The sequence below is a fragment of the Neoarius graeffei genome, chromosome 10 (assembly GCF_027579695.1).
Source record: "Neoarius graeffei isolate fNeoGra1 chromosome 10, fNeoGra1.pri, whole genome shotgun sequence".
Taxonomy (NCBI): domain Eukaryota; kingdom Metazoa; phylum Chordata; class Actinopteri; order Siluriformes; family Ariidae; genus Neoarius; species Neoarius graeffei.
Window position 1 is genome coordinate 83,059,968 of NC_083578.1, and position 15,147 is coordinate 83,075,114.

The window sequence follows — 15,147 nt, forward strand, 5'->3', positions numbered from 1 at the left end:
GAAACATGCTTTAAAAAAAAAGACTCAGATTTTCACTCGACTGCAGAACAACAGTTAAACTGAAGTACTTTTTTCGTCCCACAGCTAAGGTCCCCTTTCCACTGACTCTGAGGTTTAAACCCATGCTGCAGAGGGGGATTGAACTGGCGTCACTGGATGCTTCCTGGTGCGTTATTCAGACCTTGATTTGGTTTGATTTGTCGTCTTCTTTATTTTTCACAGGACTAGTGATCGATCATATTGTCCATCATGCTGATGTAGAAAAGTTTAACTGGTGTCGGTGCATAAATCAGGCTTTAGTGAACTTTATCATTCGGTTTAAACAAAGTCTGAATCTGTATGTGACTGTCTTTCAGGGTCAGTTCAGCCTCATGGTACTTCCTCAATGTCTTTGGCCTACGGAGCATGTACTCTCTGATACTTGGGCAGGACAATGGTGAGCTCAAGTCATAACGATCATCAGATATAAATCAGTAAGGTGTATATTAGCCTGATTTAATTCTAAAATATCCAGATTTACCACACTCTTTTTGAATATCAGCTCAGTTTTCGATTTGAGAACGACGACGGAAAGTGTGGAAGAGAAACCAGGGCTGTGAAAAATCTGCGGAATTCCGCGAATTTGGCCGCCAAAAATATAATTTTAGTAAATCATCGAATTTTGCAATAACAAATTTGGGGGGTAGGGGTTGTTGTCTACGGACCGCTAGTAGTCTCGTACAGCGAGTGCCACCGAGCCGGCGAGTCTGGGAAAGAGCCTACCGCAACTTGTTCTTTCTGTAACGACATTAATTTTTTTGGTATCTTTTTTTTCTTTTGCGACAATGACAGACCAGTTTACGGCATTTGTGCCATGCTTACAAACCATAGCGCGAATCTTGTGTTCTTTTCGTTTTACCATTATGCTCTTTAATCACGCTTTCGATATCAATGGTTTTGAAAAGGAGAATTTCGCGGTATGTCCGCGTCACGGAGGGACATGCTGCGGTCTAAAAAGTAGCCGGTCACCGGCGGCAAATCGCCGTCTGTGGCTTGTTATGCCGCCGGCTATCGTCAGTTGAGTCACAAAATTTAATATTAAATATTTCTGACGGCAAAAAAAGTTGTGAACGTAAATTACATCCACTATGTCATGTATGTCCGTTGCCGCGTCAACTTTGTTTACATCCTCGACATGAGTGCAGCCATTACTGCCCCTTGTGCCATATGTAAGCCGTACTCTGAGGCCAAGTTTACATTAGACCGTATCTGTCTCGTTTTCTTCGCGGATGCACTGTCCGTTTACATTAAACCGCCTGGAAACGCCGGGAAACGGGAATCCGCCAGGGTCCACGTATTCAATCCAGATCGTGTCAGCTCCGGTGCTGTGTAAACATTGAGAATACGCGGATACGCTGTGCTGAGCTCTAGCTGGCGTCGTCATTGGACAATGTCACTGTGACATCCACCTTCCTGATTCGCTGGCGTTGGTCATGTGACGCGACTGCTGAAAAACGGTGCGGACTTCCACCTTGTATCACCTTTCATTAAAGAGTATAAAAGTATGAAAATACTGATGCAAATACTGCCCATTGTGTAGTTATGATTGTCTTGAGGCTTGCCATCCTTCCACTTGCAAGTGGTAAGTGACGCGCATGCCCGACATGCACTGAGATCACACACACAGCGGCTCAGTCCCGAATCACTGCTCGTGCGCTTCACTCGCGCGCTCTGTGAGCTGCGCAGGGCCGGAGTGCGCACCCTCCAGAGGGCACTCGCTGTTCAGGGCGGAGTGATTTGGAGCGCAGGACGCCTGCGGAGCCGAGCGTATCCGTGTATTGGCGTTGCTGTGTGCACGCGAATCGTTTTAAAAACGTTAATCTGATGATCCACTGATACGGTCTAATGTAAAACCCCACCTGATTGGCTTAGAATGTCCCATGGACTGTGAATGGTTCATACCATCATGTGACTCACAAATGGCGACAAAGAGAGTTGCAAGCGGCTCCATGCTGGATGCGTGGCTAAAAAGGTCTAGAGGGAAAGGTAAGTACGTTTTGAACGCAAATTTATTCTGTCATTGTGTTGATATAGAAAAATAAATACGTCTTAGTCCACCGTTTCTCAGCCTTGCTTAAGACATTATAATCGCAGATCGTAAAGTTGACTCTGCATTTGACAGCTGCTCGAAAACTGCGTGCGTAACAACGCTAATCAAGCTTAAGCTAGATGACCCGCCTCAAACAAATACCCATCCCGGGTAAATGTTATCCCAATTTTAGATGACCTGTTCCAAACCATCCCGCCCCATGAAAAATTCGTACTTGCATCTCTCTCTCTCTCTCTCTCTCTCTCTCTCTCTCATATATATCTCATCTCATCTCATTATCTGTAGCCGCTTTATCCTGTTCTACAGGGTCGCAGGCAAGCTGGAGCCTATCCCAGCTGACTACGGGCGAAAGGCGGGGTACACCCTGGACAAGTCGCCAGGTCATCACAGGGCTGACACATAGACACAGACAACCATTCACACTCACATTCACACCTACGGTCAATTTAGAGTCACCAGTTAACCTAACCTGCATGTCTTTGGACTGTGGGGGAAACCGGAGCACCCGGAGGAAACCCACGCGGACACGGGGAGAACATGCAAACTCCACACAGAAAGGCCCTCGCCGGCCCCGGGGCTCGAACCCGGACCTTCTTGCTGTGAGGCGACAGCGCTAACCACTACACCACCGTGCCGCCCCTCTCATGTATATACACACACACATACACACACACACTCTCATATAATATTTGTTGTGCCTAACCCGCACTAAATAACTAGATTTATATAATTTCTATTCAGTAGGCCCCTACATGATTAGGTTGATGAGATTTGGATAAAAGTTATTTTCAATAGAAATGCTGAGACGGTCAATGAGTGCTGCTAGCTGCTGTTTTTTAATAACGATGAAGTCAGCTGATGAAGTACATGTAGCTGCATTTTATGTAACAGTTTATTGACTGCCAAAAAATAAACATTTTGATTATAATTGAAGTTGTTTTGTTCTTCATCTGTATTCAAGATTTCACCATATTCTTCAATAGTATTAGAGAATCTGGAGAAACCTGTCACCTTAGCTTAGTCAAAGTGCACATCAGACTTAAAATTATTATATCATCCATATGTGGATTTCAATCGGACTACTTTTTAATGTGTTTGCAAATATTTCTGAAATTTGATAAAATGACTGAGGTATGGTTTCATATTTCAAGTTTCCAAATAGTATTGATTACCCTTTATTTTCACTGTTAAACGTTACCAGAGGCCACCATTTCTCAGTGCATTTCATAAAATTTTCCGTGCCCAAAGGGGGGCGCACCCCCCTTTGACACCCCCCCCCGCATGCTTTGCGTACATTATGTCTGCCACTGGCAGACATTTTACCATTTTGCACCCTGCTGTAAATTATTTGTACCCTGCTATTCTCCCAAACTTTGAAGCCCCTGGACATCGTTCAGAGGGAGGACGGGGAGACCGACGATGTCAAAAACATTGACAAGGAAAACGGCATCAAAAATCCATGGAATTGGCGATGGCTGGAGTTTAAAGCCGGTAGTGAATATCTCCATGAGCACATACGGAAGATAAAAGAACCGGGGAAAGCTTACTGCATCTTGTGCCATCAGGATGTGAAGTACGGTTCTGGTGGAAGAACGCGTTTGGTTGACCATGTTAAAGGAAAAAAACATGCGGAATTGGTGAAATTGAAGCTGTTGAACTATAGATTACCAGGTAGACCATCTTGTTCACATTTATTATTTATGTAGTTTTAGCTTATGTTATTGTTCATAATGTTCATTGTTGTCATGAATATGTAATGAAAGAGACCAAAAGAGCAAGGAAAAGCCATATAGAAAGTCAGAAAGAAAAGAGTAGGCTTTCTAAGCTGAAGAAACTGCTAACAAAGGAAAGGAAATAAATATAAATATTGACTTGTAAATAGTTGTATATAGTTTTTGACTAGAATCTGTCTAACATGAACAAGAAAGACATTTTGGTATTGAATCAGTTCAAAAACAAGAACATTAGTGACTATTATTTAAGAGTCAGTCTAGAATTTCCCCCTGGAAAAGACATTATGGTACCCAATGAATTGATACAAATCGACACAAGAATATGAGTGAATTTACAATATGAGGTATGTTATTGATATATATTTTCATTCTTCAAGTGAACCCTTATCAGTTAAAAGGTAAATCAGTTCATATTGTATTATTTCAACATAATAATAACAGTTCAAATTAAATGGCATGGTTGAGAAAATATTTGCTTTCAGGAGATGCTTCAAATCGATCAATATACACAAATCTGTTCAGCTTCTGGGGCCCTGCGGCCCCCAGGCCCACGGCTCCTGGGGAGCTGCGCCCCCCAGACCCCCTGCTAAAATTGTTTCCTCGGATTTTGTCATTTCTATTTCACAGCCCTGAGATACCGAGCTTAAAAATGACTAAACGTTACAACAGAAGTCGAGTGAATGTCACTTTTAATCCTGTAGATGTGTATAAAGTACGCATGCGAGTGTGTGAATATCGCTGTTCGCATTGCCGCTGCGTCAAATAGCCTACAGTCTAACAGCCTGGACATGGAGAATGAACCCGACAGAGTGAGCCTGTCACTTTGCCTTAAGGTTAGGGTTAATGATGATGATTGTTTAAGGAGAACTGAAGTCATTTTTAAACTTGCTTTATTTCTTAATTAATGTGTTATTTAATTCCATTTTCGGTTTTAGTAACCTTATATCATGACTCGTATCGGCATATTATATTACGCTTATTGGCCTTTTCGGTTTTTAGCCGTGTTGAATGTAGTTCGTATGGTCCACGGCAGGCGTCGCTTATCCGCGCGATCTTCGCAAGACTTCAAACGTGACGTGTCCTCACCGCCATTTTGAAAACTGTTTACACAGCGGCTAGATCGCCATATCATTCCAATTTAGATTAATTTCGAGATTTGCCAGCTTCATCAGTGATGGAGATTATTCCATACGACTTCAAACCAACGTGGAGTAGAGAAGAGTTGGAAAGGCGACAGGATGGGGATTAGTCCGTCACGCTGGCATTTACTATACGTCATTACTGTCACACGATTAAAACGTGCCAGATCAGGCAGCTGGGGGGGGTTCAAAATAATAAATACATATGTTATTTACCAGCTGGGAGGTCCGTGTGATGAAATACCGTGACCGAGGTCTTGAAAGTACTGAGCGAGGCCCTCTGGGCCGAGGTCAGTATTCAAGGCCGAGGTCACGGTATTTCACCATACGGACCGACCTTAAGCTGGTAAATAATATATTTATTTTTTACCAAATTCTAACAGAAAACGAGAGCGCCCGAAAGGGAAAACCGAGCCGAGCTGCCATTTTGAATCCTCATTCACGGCTGTAATGCAAATTGCTTCCTCCTCGGTATACAAGTGTACTTCCATGGCAGGAAAACAACTACATTTTGCCGCCTATGTAGTCCCCTATTTATACAAAATTGAGTCATTCAGGATTCAGCCATGTTTTTGCTCGGTGTTAGCAGCAGTTACAGGTTTTTAGCTTTCTCCTGAAATGTTTTCTTTTATTTCTTCTTCCTCAGGGTAGTAAAACTTGCTTTCGGTGTGGAGACTGTCGTTATCGCTAACCATGCTGTAAAATTAATGCTATTCTCCTGAGAAATGTGAAAATAAATGTTGACAAAAATTACTACTATGTTTGTTGTTGTGAACAAGTGAGTCGCCACAGATCTGTAACTGGGGTCCGTACCGTAGGATACAGACCCCCTTGCCAGCCAATCAGAGCGCAGGATTTGATGGAAACCGGACCGCGAAAAAATAAATGCATGCATTTTTGTGATAAATCCATATTATACTGAGCGCATTTCCCACATAATCCTCACTAAGGTTTCAGACAGCACTACAAAATGGCGTCCACGCTATATTATACCCTATATAGTGAGTAGGGAGCGATTTCGGACACAGGGAAAACTTCCGGTTTGATCACGTCAGCATTTGAAAGAGGGCGCGCTCGTCTTTTGACAACGTTGGCAGATGTCGGTCGCTTTGATTTCCGCTGTACGTTTTACTTCCGTCCTACAATGTCTCGCACAGGTCTCAACAAATCTCGTTTACGGCCATCGCTTTGACATACAGACTGATATATTACAGAGCATATTTCAAACACTCATAACTTGCTATAGCAGTGACAAAATAGCAATCAAAAATGCGTTCCAATATTTAAAATGAGAGAAATAGAATTTTGATGATTTAAAAAATTTGCCTTCAGTTCCCCTTTAATAGTAAACATTCATGCTTACTGTAGTCTGAGCAGCCGTCCATGAACTAAACCGCTCTTGTTTCTGCAGCTGCTGATCAGTCGAGAATTATGCAGGAACAGATGACTGGAGCGGCGATGGCTATGCCACCGGACCCCAACAAAGCCTTCAAGGTGAGACGTGCATCATGGGTGGGGCAGTCTGGGAAAACCTGTCGACTGTCCCCGTGGCTGAATTTCCACAAACAGCCAAGAAAGATGATAAATGTTAAGGAGCAAGATTAATAAACGAGCGTTGGTATTATTCTACCACCATGGTGGAGTGTTCAGGACAGGGCAGTTTGTGCTTTATGGTTTCTCGGTACAGTTAACGGTAACAGGAATGAGCTTGTTTCATGTACATTCTACAACATTAAATGTTAATAATTAACAGTTATTCGCTGAAAGTGAAGTGAATAATAACCGGGACGAACCGATCTTCACTGAGCCTGAGGCGGATAATTGTTTTAGTATAAGTACACAGGTGATTATTTATAAAAAAAAAGTATTTTAAAACCAGAACATCAAGGACGTAGTCGCTCATCTGGCCTGCCATCAAAACAACCATGACGACCAAAACATCACACAAGGCAAGGCAAGTTTATTTATATAGCGCATTTCATACACAATGGCAGTTCAATGTGCTTTACAGAAGTAAAAACAAAAACAGTAAACAATAGATAAATAAAATTACATAAAATAATTTTATTTTTATTCTAAAACAATTAATTAAAAGAATTAAAAGAAAATAATAAGAATTAAACAATAGTAGAAATAAAATAATAAAATGAAGTAGAAGTTCAAATAGGGGGCGGCACGGTGGTGTAGTGGTTAGCGCTGTCGCCTCACAGCAAGAAGGTCCTGGGTTCGAGCCCCGGGGCCGGCGAGGGCCTTTCTGTGTGGAGTTTGCATGTTCTCCCCGTGTCCGCGTGGGTTTCCTCCGGGTGCTCCGGTTTCCCCCACAGTCCAAAGACATGCAGGTTAGGTTAACTGGTGACTCTAAATTGAGCGTAGGTGTGAATGTGAGTGTGAATGGTTGTCTGTGTCTATGTGTCGGCCCTGTGATGACCTGGCGACTTGTCCAGGGTGTACCCCGCCTTTCGCCCGTAGTCAGCTGGGATAGGCTCCAGCTTGCCTGCGACCCTGTAGAAGGATAAAGCGGCTAGAGATGATGAGATGAGAAGTTCAAATAGGAGGAGAAAAAAAAAGAAACCAGCAGAATAGAATAAAGAATAAAATAGAATAAAGTTAAAATTAAAGTAAATTTAAAACATGCAGAGAAAGTAAAGATTATAAAAAATGTAAAGAAGACAATATTAATTATTTAACAGAAAGCATCTGAAAACAGCTTGGTCTTTAACCTAGATTTGAAACTGCCAACAGCAGGAGCATTTTTAATGTCCTCTGGCAGTTGGTTCCATAGCTGTACTGCATAGTAGCTAAAAGCTGCTTCACCACACTTTGTTTTAACAACTGGTTTTAATAGTAAATTTTTCTGTTTTGATCTGGTAGATCTGATTGGGTTAGGCCGCTGCAACATATCAGAGAGGTAATTGGGCCCTGTACCATTTAGAGATTTGTACACCAGCAGCAATGCTTTAAAGTCAATTCTGTAGCTTACTGGAAGCCAGTGAAGGGACCTTAGAATTGGAGTAATGTGCTCTGTTCTTTTTGTTCGTGTGAGAACCCTAGCCGCTGCATTTTAGCTCGCTGTCAATGAAAACACCAAGATTTTTAACCATTTCTTTAGTTTTAATCCCTTTTGTGTCAAGAATAGTGGTAATCCTGAGTCTTTCATCTTTTTTTCCAAATAGAATTACTTCTGTTTTATCTGTGTTCAGCTGAAGAAAATTTTGTGACATCCAGCTATTGATTTGATTGATACACTGGTAGAGACATTCAAGGGGGGCGTAATCATTAGGTGATGGAGCAAAATAAATTTGGGTGTCATCTGCATAGCAGTGATACAAAATTGAATTTTTATTGATAATTTGCCCAAATGGGAGCATATAAAGGTTGAAAAGTAATGGTCCAAGAATCGACCCCTGGGGGACACCACAGGTCAAGGACATTGACGTTGAGGAACAATTTCTCAGGGTAACAGAGAAGCTTCTATCTTTTAAGTATGAATTTAACCAATTGATAACTTTACCAGTCAATCCAACCCAGTGTTCAAGTCGATATAGCAGTATGCTGTGATCAGCAGTATCAAAAGCTGCACTGAGGTCCAGTAACACCAGGACCGATGTTTTGCCTGCATCAGTATTAAGAACTGAACACAGAACAGAACACAGAACTGAAATGTGACGATGTGAGAGAGGCCCAACCTCCACGACTAATTGTTCACAACAAGAAAATCAACAAAGGACTAAATTTTGTTCCTCAAGATCAGATCGACCCAAACATCAATCAGAACTGAATTCGCATGATAAGTGAGCGAGGAGATACAATTCTGGTCAGAAGAAAATGTGTTAAGTTGACTTAATCACTAATTTGTTCGCAAAAAATTGACAATACAACGACCAAGTGTTGTGTGGAAGGTCTAGTTCTTTCAAATAAAACAATCAGAACTGAAATCAACTGAGAACTGAGGGAGGGAGGAGACACGATTTAACTGAAAATAAACAAATTGTTTACAACAGGAAAATCAACAAACAGCCAAGTTTATCAGAGAGAAGATAAAATTCTAGTCCGAGGCCTGGAAAGTTTGTTAACTCGGCCTAATTATATAGATGAAAGTCTTCCGGATTAATCCAGAAATTTGACAAAACTCTTGAAAATCTCCGGTTTTCCAAATGGAGAAATTTATTTTTTGAATTTTTCGCGTTCCTAGACGCGGCGTAATACTTCGCATCGTCCTTGCATGGGCGTGGTCCTTAAATAGCCCAAACATAGTTCATTGATTAAAGACAGGTGTTCTTTGTTAACGGCGCGCGTCGGCACTCGTTAGGCGCGCGCGCCTTCAGGTGCACGAACTAAGGCGCCCAGGACTGACAACGTTCTGCGCAAGCGCAACACGATCGCACTAGAAAGCATGTTTAAGCTGCCGGTGTAGCTGCAGTCTTTTTAGTTGCGAATTACAAGTATTTCTTCGTGTTAATAATTCGCCATGTCAAAACAAGCAAAACTTTCCTCCTTCTTTCGACGTGAAGAGAGGTCAGCAATTTATTATATTTTTTCCATCAAAGTTGCATTTTGTGGTTTCGAAGCTAAGTTTTAGTGCCGTTTCTAGAACACAACATCAAGAAAACGTGGAAGAAACAGCAATAATGGAAGAGCCGATTTCTAAGCTGCCTAAAACTAGCAATGGTAATTATTTTTTGTTATGTGATGCACTCAGGCTGCCAGTCGGTGTGTGACACACGCACACCTGAAAAATCCTCGCTACGCCCCTGATTTACATGAGAAATGTGGTATTCATTGGCGTGTTTAAATTTACAGACAATACAAACTAATGTAAACAATTGGCTTCAACTCTCATAAATCTGAATTGGAAATGTTTAGTTCACTTTAGCTTCTGCAAACGCACAACTCTACTAAAAGATTGATAAACGAGGCTCAACATCCCCAACATTGAAACCTGAAAGCTTTAGAAACTCTAACAGACCTTTACTTTTTAACACGACTGTTTTGGGATTTTGCTGAGTTTACCTTCAACTGTCTGATATTTTTCAAAGTAGTGAACTGTGTAGGCAGGAAAATCACCGCGTTTTCTAAACGCACTCCTGAAAATTACTCATTAACTAGGGGAATTACATTTGATATTTTTGACATGTTAATCATTAATGTACATGGAAGAAAAAGGCTTAAAAGTTCTAACTTGTTTTAGTGAAAATAAGTACTAAAATGCACTAGAATGCAGGGTTTTGCGTGTTGTGTTATGTTATTAAAATTTTTTCAGGGGACGTTGCCCCCCCCAATCTTATGGCCCTATTCCACTACCCTTTTTCAGCTCACTTCAGCCCGACACGGCTCGCGTTTCAACTGCTTCAGAGCAGCACAACTCCGCTCGCTTCAGCCCTACTCAGCACCCAAAACTCGCACGGTTTTGGAGTGAGGCTGAAGCGAGCCAAACCGAGCCGAGTGGGGCTAGGGGTGTGAGGAGACACTCCCCTGTGCACTGATTGGTGAGGAGGAGTGTCCTCACATGCCCACACACGCCCCGCGAGCACGCTGGGATCTGTAAACACCGTAAACCCGGAAGAATAATAATTACGAATTACGAGAATTATGAAGCCTTATGCGCCTCGCCTCATCTATACGCTCTTGCCAGTATCTGTTGGCGTTGTCGGTGACAACAAGCCACAGCACCAAGACCAGCAACACTAACGACTCCATGTCCTCCATGTTTATTGTTTACTATCCGGGTCGTGAGACTACCGCTTAAAAGGTCACTGATGTCACTGTTTGCGCCGCCTAACGACATCACGTGACGTCCACCCACTTTCGCTAACTCCACCCAATGTGTCCACCCACTTCCAGCCAGCACGGTTCAGCGCGGTTGTAGTCGAAATGCAACTCCAACAGCCCCGCTCAGCTCGACTCAGCCCAACTCAGCACGGCACGGCTCAGCCCAACTTAGCCGCGTTGGTAGTGGAAAAGCAGCAATAGTTTGACTTTCAAAAGTTCAGGATTTTTTTTCTTTGCTCCACTTTCATCTCTATAATTACTGACTCATTCGCAAAACATTTCACAAAACAACAACCAAGTTTTGATTTGATGTACGATTTAACTGAATTACGGACGGCCGACAGACGCCACACCATGGCAACAACTCGTCAGCCTTACGACCAAACGAGCTAAAAATAATTTATTTCAAACTGCAGCATGTAAATGTAATAAAGACGGCGCAGGCTCGTGTCTCTATGCTGAGTCACATAAAATACTTTTGTTTTGAAATAGATAAAATAAATCCCGATTCTTTTTCACAATTCACAAACTTCATAGCATCTTTAGTGCTTTTAGGAACAGCGTTTTCTTTCATCATTTGTAATTCTTCCTCACTCACAGTGACAAAGCGATCAGCCGCCATTTTGCCGAGTCGCTCGAGGTGATTCTCAAGCAATGGTCTGAATTTCTCGACCAATCAGTGCGCGCGATTTTCTATAATCACTTCCGTATACTTTTATACTAAATACTTTTAAAGTATGACGTGTCATTGTTTAATAAATGAAAAATTGAAATGGTTAAGTTGCTGAGGAATAATACCCCAGGCGGTGCTGTTCTTGGAAAATAATAAGCGAATTCCACTTTGTCAGTTTGACCACACCACTCAGTGTTGGTTATTTTCCACAAACGGTACACCTCCAGGTGTTTTCTTCTTTACATCACATTTGTTCATGGGTTCGATGGAGTTGTGTTCCAGTTTGCACATATTTATAGAGCTTTGCATACTTGCAGAAATGTTTTTGGGTCGGATTTTTTTTATTATTATTTATTTATTTATTTAAATCAGGTTTTTTAAATTTATATATATTTTAAATCCCCCGCTGGCCGAAAGGCCCGAAGGGGGGGGATTATGTCGTGGCGATTTCCTTCCGTTCGGGAAGGGTGCTCACCTTCTGAAATCAACTCCTCTCACAATTTTTGGAGGAATTTCACAAAACTTGGCAGGATTCTTTGTTATATGTCGGTAATACACACAGTGCAATTTCATTCAATCCGGTCACATTTTACCAGAGTTACAGCCCTTAATTAACAAAATTATAATTTGACAATTTCTTGAGTGTGTGTTTTTTTTTCTTCTGAAATCAACTCCTTTCGCAATTTTTGGACAAATTTCACCAAACTTGGCAAAAGGCATCATTATATGTCGGTAGTACGCATATTGTTATTTTGTTCAATTCAGTCGCATTTTACCAGAGTTGGAGCTCTTGATCAAGAACCTTGTACTTTCACAATTTCATGAAGGTGTTTTGCGCCTTCTGACATCAACTCCTCTCTCAATTTTTGGATGAATTTCTCGAAGCTTGGCGAAAGGCCATGTTATATGACGGTAATACGCAGATTGCAATTTAATTTCATTTGTGAAAATTTTCCCAGAGTTTTGACCCTTGATTGATTGATTGATATTAATTCTGACAATTTCATGAGGGTGTACGTTCTTCTGGAACCAACCCCTCTCACCATTAGTGGAGGAATTTCACCAAACTTGGCAAAAGGCTTTGTTATATGGCCGTTATACGCAGATTGAAATTTCGTTTAATTTGGGCAAATTTTACCAGAGTTATTCCCTTGATTATTAACAAACTTATACTTTGGCAATTTCATCAAGGTGTACTTGCTTTCTGAAATCAACTTATTCCCCGCTGGCCGAAAGGCCCGAAGGGGGATTATGTCGTGGCGATGTCAGTCTGTCCGTCCCGGGAAGGGTGCTCACCTTCTGAAATCAACTCCTCTCTCAATTTTTGGAGGAATTTCACAAAACTTGACAGGATTCTTTGCTATATGCGTATTTACAAAGAATTTCGTTCAATTCAGTCACATTTTACCAGAGTTATGGCATCGTTGTCAGCAGGGGAGATTGTGCTCTCAGGGTACTCTTGTTTTTTGTTCCCCCCCCCCCCCCCCCCCCCCCCCCCCCATTTAAGGTTTAAAGTTACACATTCAGCAGTGAATGTTGATTATTTGATTGATGTGTGCTGGTACAACTACATCCAGATATAAATAAAGTGTAACGCCTGATTAAAAAGCCAAGTGAAACTCTGTAAGCGAGACGCTCTGTGTACAGCTGCGAGCACGATATTTGGTTTTCTCTCTTAAATGTCTTGAAGTTGCTTGAAAATTCACCATGTTTTTAAGCCTCTTAAATCACCAACACCTTTTGCTTTAATTGCCATGTTTCAGAGTGAATGGGAGGCTTTGGAGATCGTCGAACACAAGTGGGCTCTGGAGAACGTCGAAGAGGAACTCATGTCCCGAGACCTGAATTTCCGAGGACTCTTCAGCCTGAACCGCCAAGGAAAAATCTTCTGAGTGGCGTTCCAACACTGTGTTAGATATCTACACTGACTGATGGTAGTTAATGCACTGTTATGAACACAAACCTCACTAGATTGTTACTAATTCTTCTTCTTTCTATACTGGATGATGATCATAGTGGACGATTCGACTCATTCAGATGAATCATTAAGCTAAAAACGAGCTGCCTTTTTAAAGTATTTCAGAATGCGAGAGCAGGAGGAGAAGCAGCTCGTACTTGAAGGGGAATTTCGTCACCTGTAAATGTGATACCAAAAAGTAAACGAATTAAATGGGCTCTTGGATGTGGCCTCATGTTGGTTTGATACCCATCAGTGCGTCTTCAGTATTTTTGTGTACGATGGTGGATTTGTACCTCAGCTTCCGTGTTGCCTTAATTAAATAAAATATATTTTAGCCATTTCAGATCCCCCCCCACCCACCGCGGACTCCGTCCCAGGCGAGGTATTGTTTTCGGTCGGGTTTCTTTGTTTTTTGTTAACGATGTTACGGGAAAACGGCTAGATCACCCGTCATGAAACTTTCAGGATAGATGGGCATCGGTCTCAGATAGAACCTCCAACATTTTGATGGGCATCAAAGTCGTTTTTGTTGTGTCTACTGCCTCATATAGAGGCGCTAGCCACTACCGTACATCATCATGCTGTAAGAACGTAAGTGTAACAGTCGCGCACTGCACATACACGTGTTCCGATTAAAATGGCCAGTGAGTGTGTACAATTCGGTTCACTATTCGAAATAAATGGACGAGAGTAAAGAAATCGCTTTGATGTGTTTATGCTTATTACAGAGGGAAAGTGTGTTCCACTGAGCTCTAGCACTGGGCCATTTCCAGGAAATAAGAGTTTGGGTCGTGGCAACAGTGTGTGTGTCAGCCTCGGTTCGGAGGTTTCAGTTTCGAAAACTGTAAGAGTAGAATAATATAAAGTACAGACACTTGGTATATTTTACTTCTGTGATTTTTAAATTGTTCATTTTTGGATTACGCTTCATTTCTGTGGCTACTGCCTCATAAATTTTTATATAAATGCTATATTTACTGCATGGATATGGGATCAGAGAACTTTTATTTATAAGCTGTAGCCACATGGACCCATAGGGTGCCTATTTTTTTCGTAATATCTTCCTTCATATTCATCATGCGTGCTACCGGGTGAGATTTGTTTTGCCTGGCAACACTTGTTATTCTTTTTCATGCTCTCCTCTTTAAAATAAACAGATAGTCATTTCCCTAATGGGAAATTGAATCTACCAAATAGGCTGAATATCACAAATATTTCCCGGCACCCTTCGGTGATCTGGAAATGAATTTGAGCCCGTTTTCTGAAGCCGAATCGGTGAAAAGGCACAGCAGGCACATTTGGTTCACCACATGCAGATTTCCTGTGCTGATTAAAATGGAGATTAAATCACAGCTTTGTTACAGGAGGGGGAAATTAGTTTTTTTTTTTTTTTTTTTAATGCATTTTAACTGTCTCATAACCAGAAGAAGAAAGGATATTACAAGCAAAAAGTTTTACAACTTTTTATTTAGTTTTTCAATATAGAAAAGTTTGACAGTAAAACAGATCATGTCAGTGTGTGCTGGTGATAAACGTGTGCTGCGTGGATCACAGGGACCGAACCAGCACGCACTTCAGAAAGCACGTTACATCAGTCTGAGGTTTAAAGAACAGCAGGTTGTTTTCAGAAACCGGTTTTCTTACACTGCATTTTTCTTTAATTGGATATTTTAAAACCAGATGTAATACATGAAATACGTACGAGATGATTAAATGAATGATTTACGGGGGGGGTTTAAAAAAAAAAATCTACAATTTTTCCAGTTACTCAAAATGTAGTCGGA

The 15,147-nt window shown here is 41.5% G+C and overlaps 1 protein-coding gene across 1 annotated transcript in view; it reads left to right on the plus strand.

Moving 5' to 3' along the window:
- zgc:86609 (ER membrane protein complex subunit 3-like) overlaps positions 1-13,612 on the plus strand; it is a 27,611-nt gene extending 13,999 nt beyond the window's left edge. The window contains exons 5-8 of the mRNA XM_060932420.1: positions 85-166; positions 357-436; positions 6,373-6,455; positions 13,167-13,612. Of these exons, the coding sequence (XP_060788403.1) occupies positions 85-166; positions 357-436; positions 6,373-6,455; positions 13,167-13,295 (374 nt within the window). The 3' untranslated portion in view covers positions 13,296-13,612. The remainder of the gene's footprint in view (positions 1-84; positions 167-356; positions 437-6,372; positions 6,456-13,166) is intronic.
- The last annotated feature ends 1,535 nt before the right edge of the window (positions 13,613-15,147 follow it).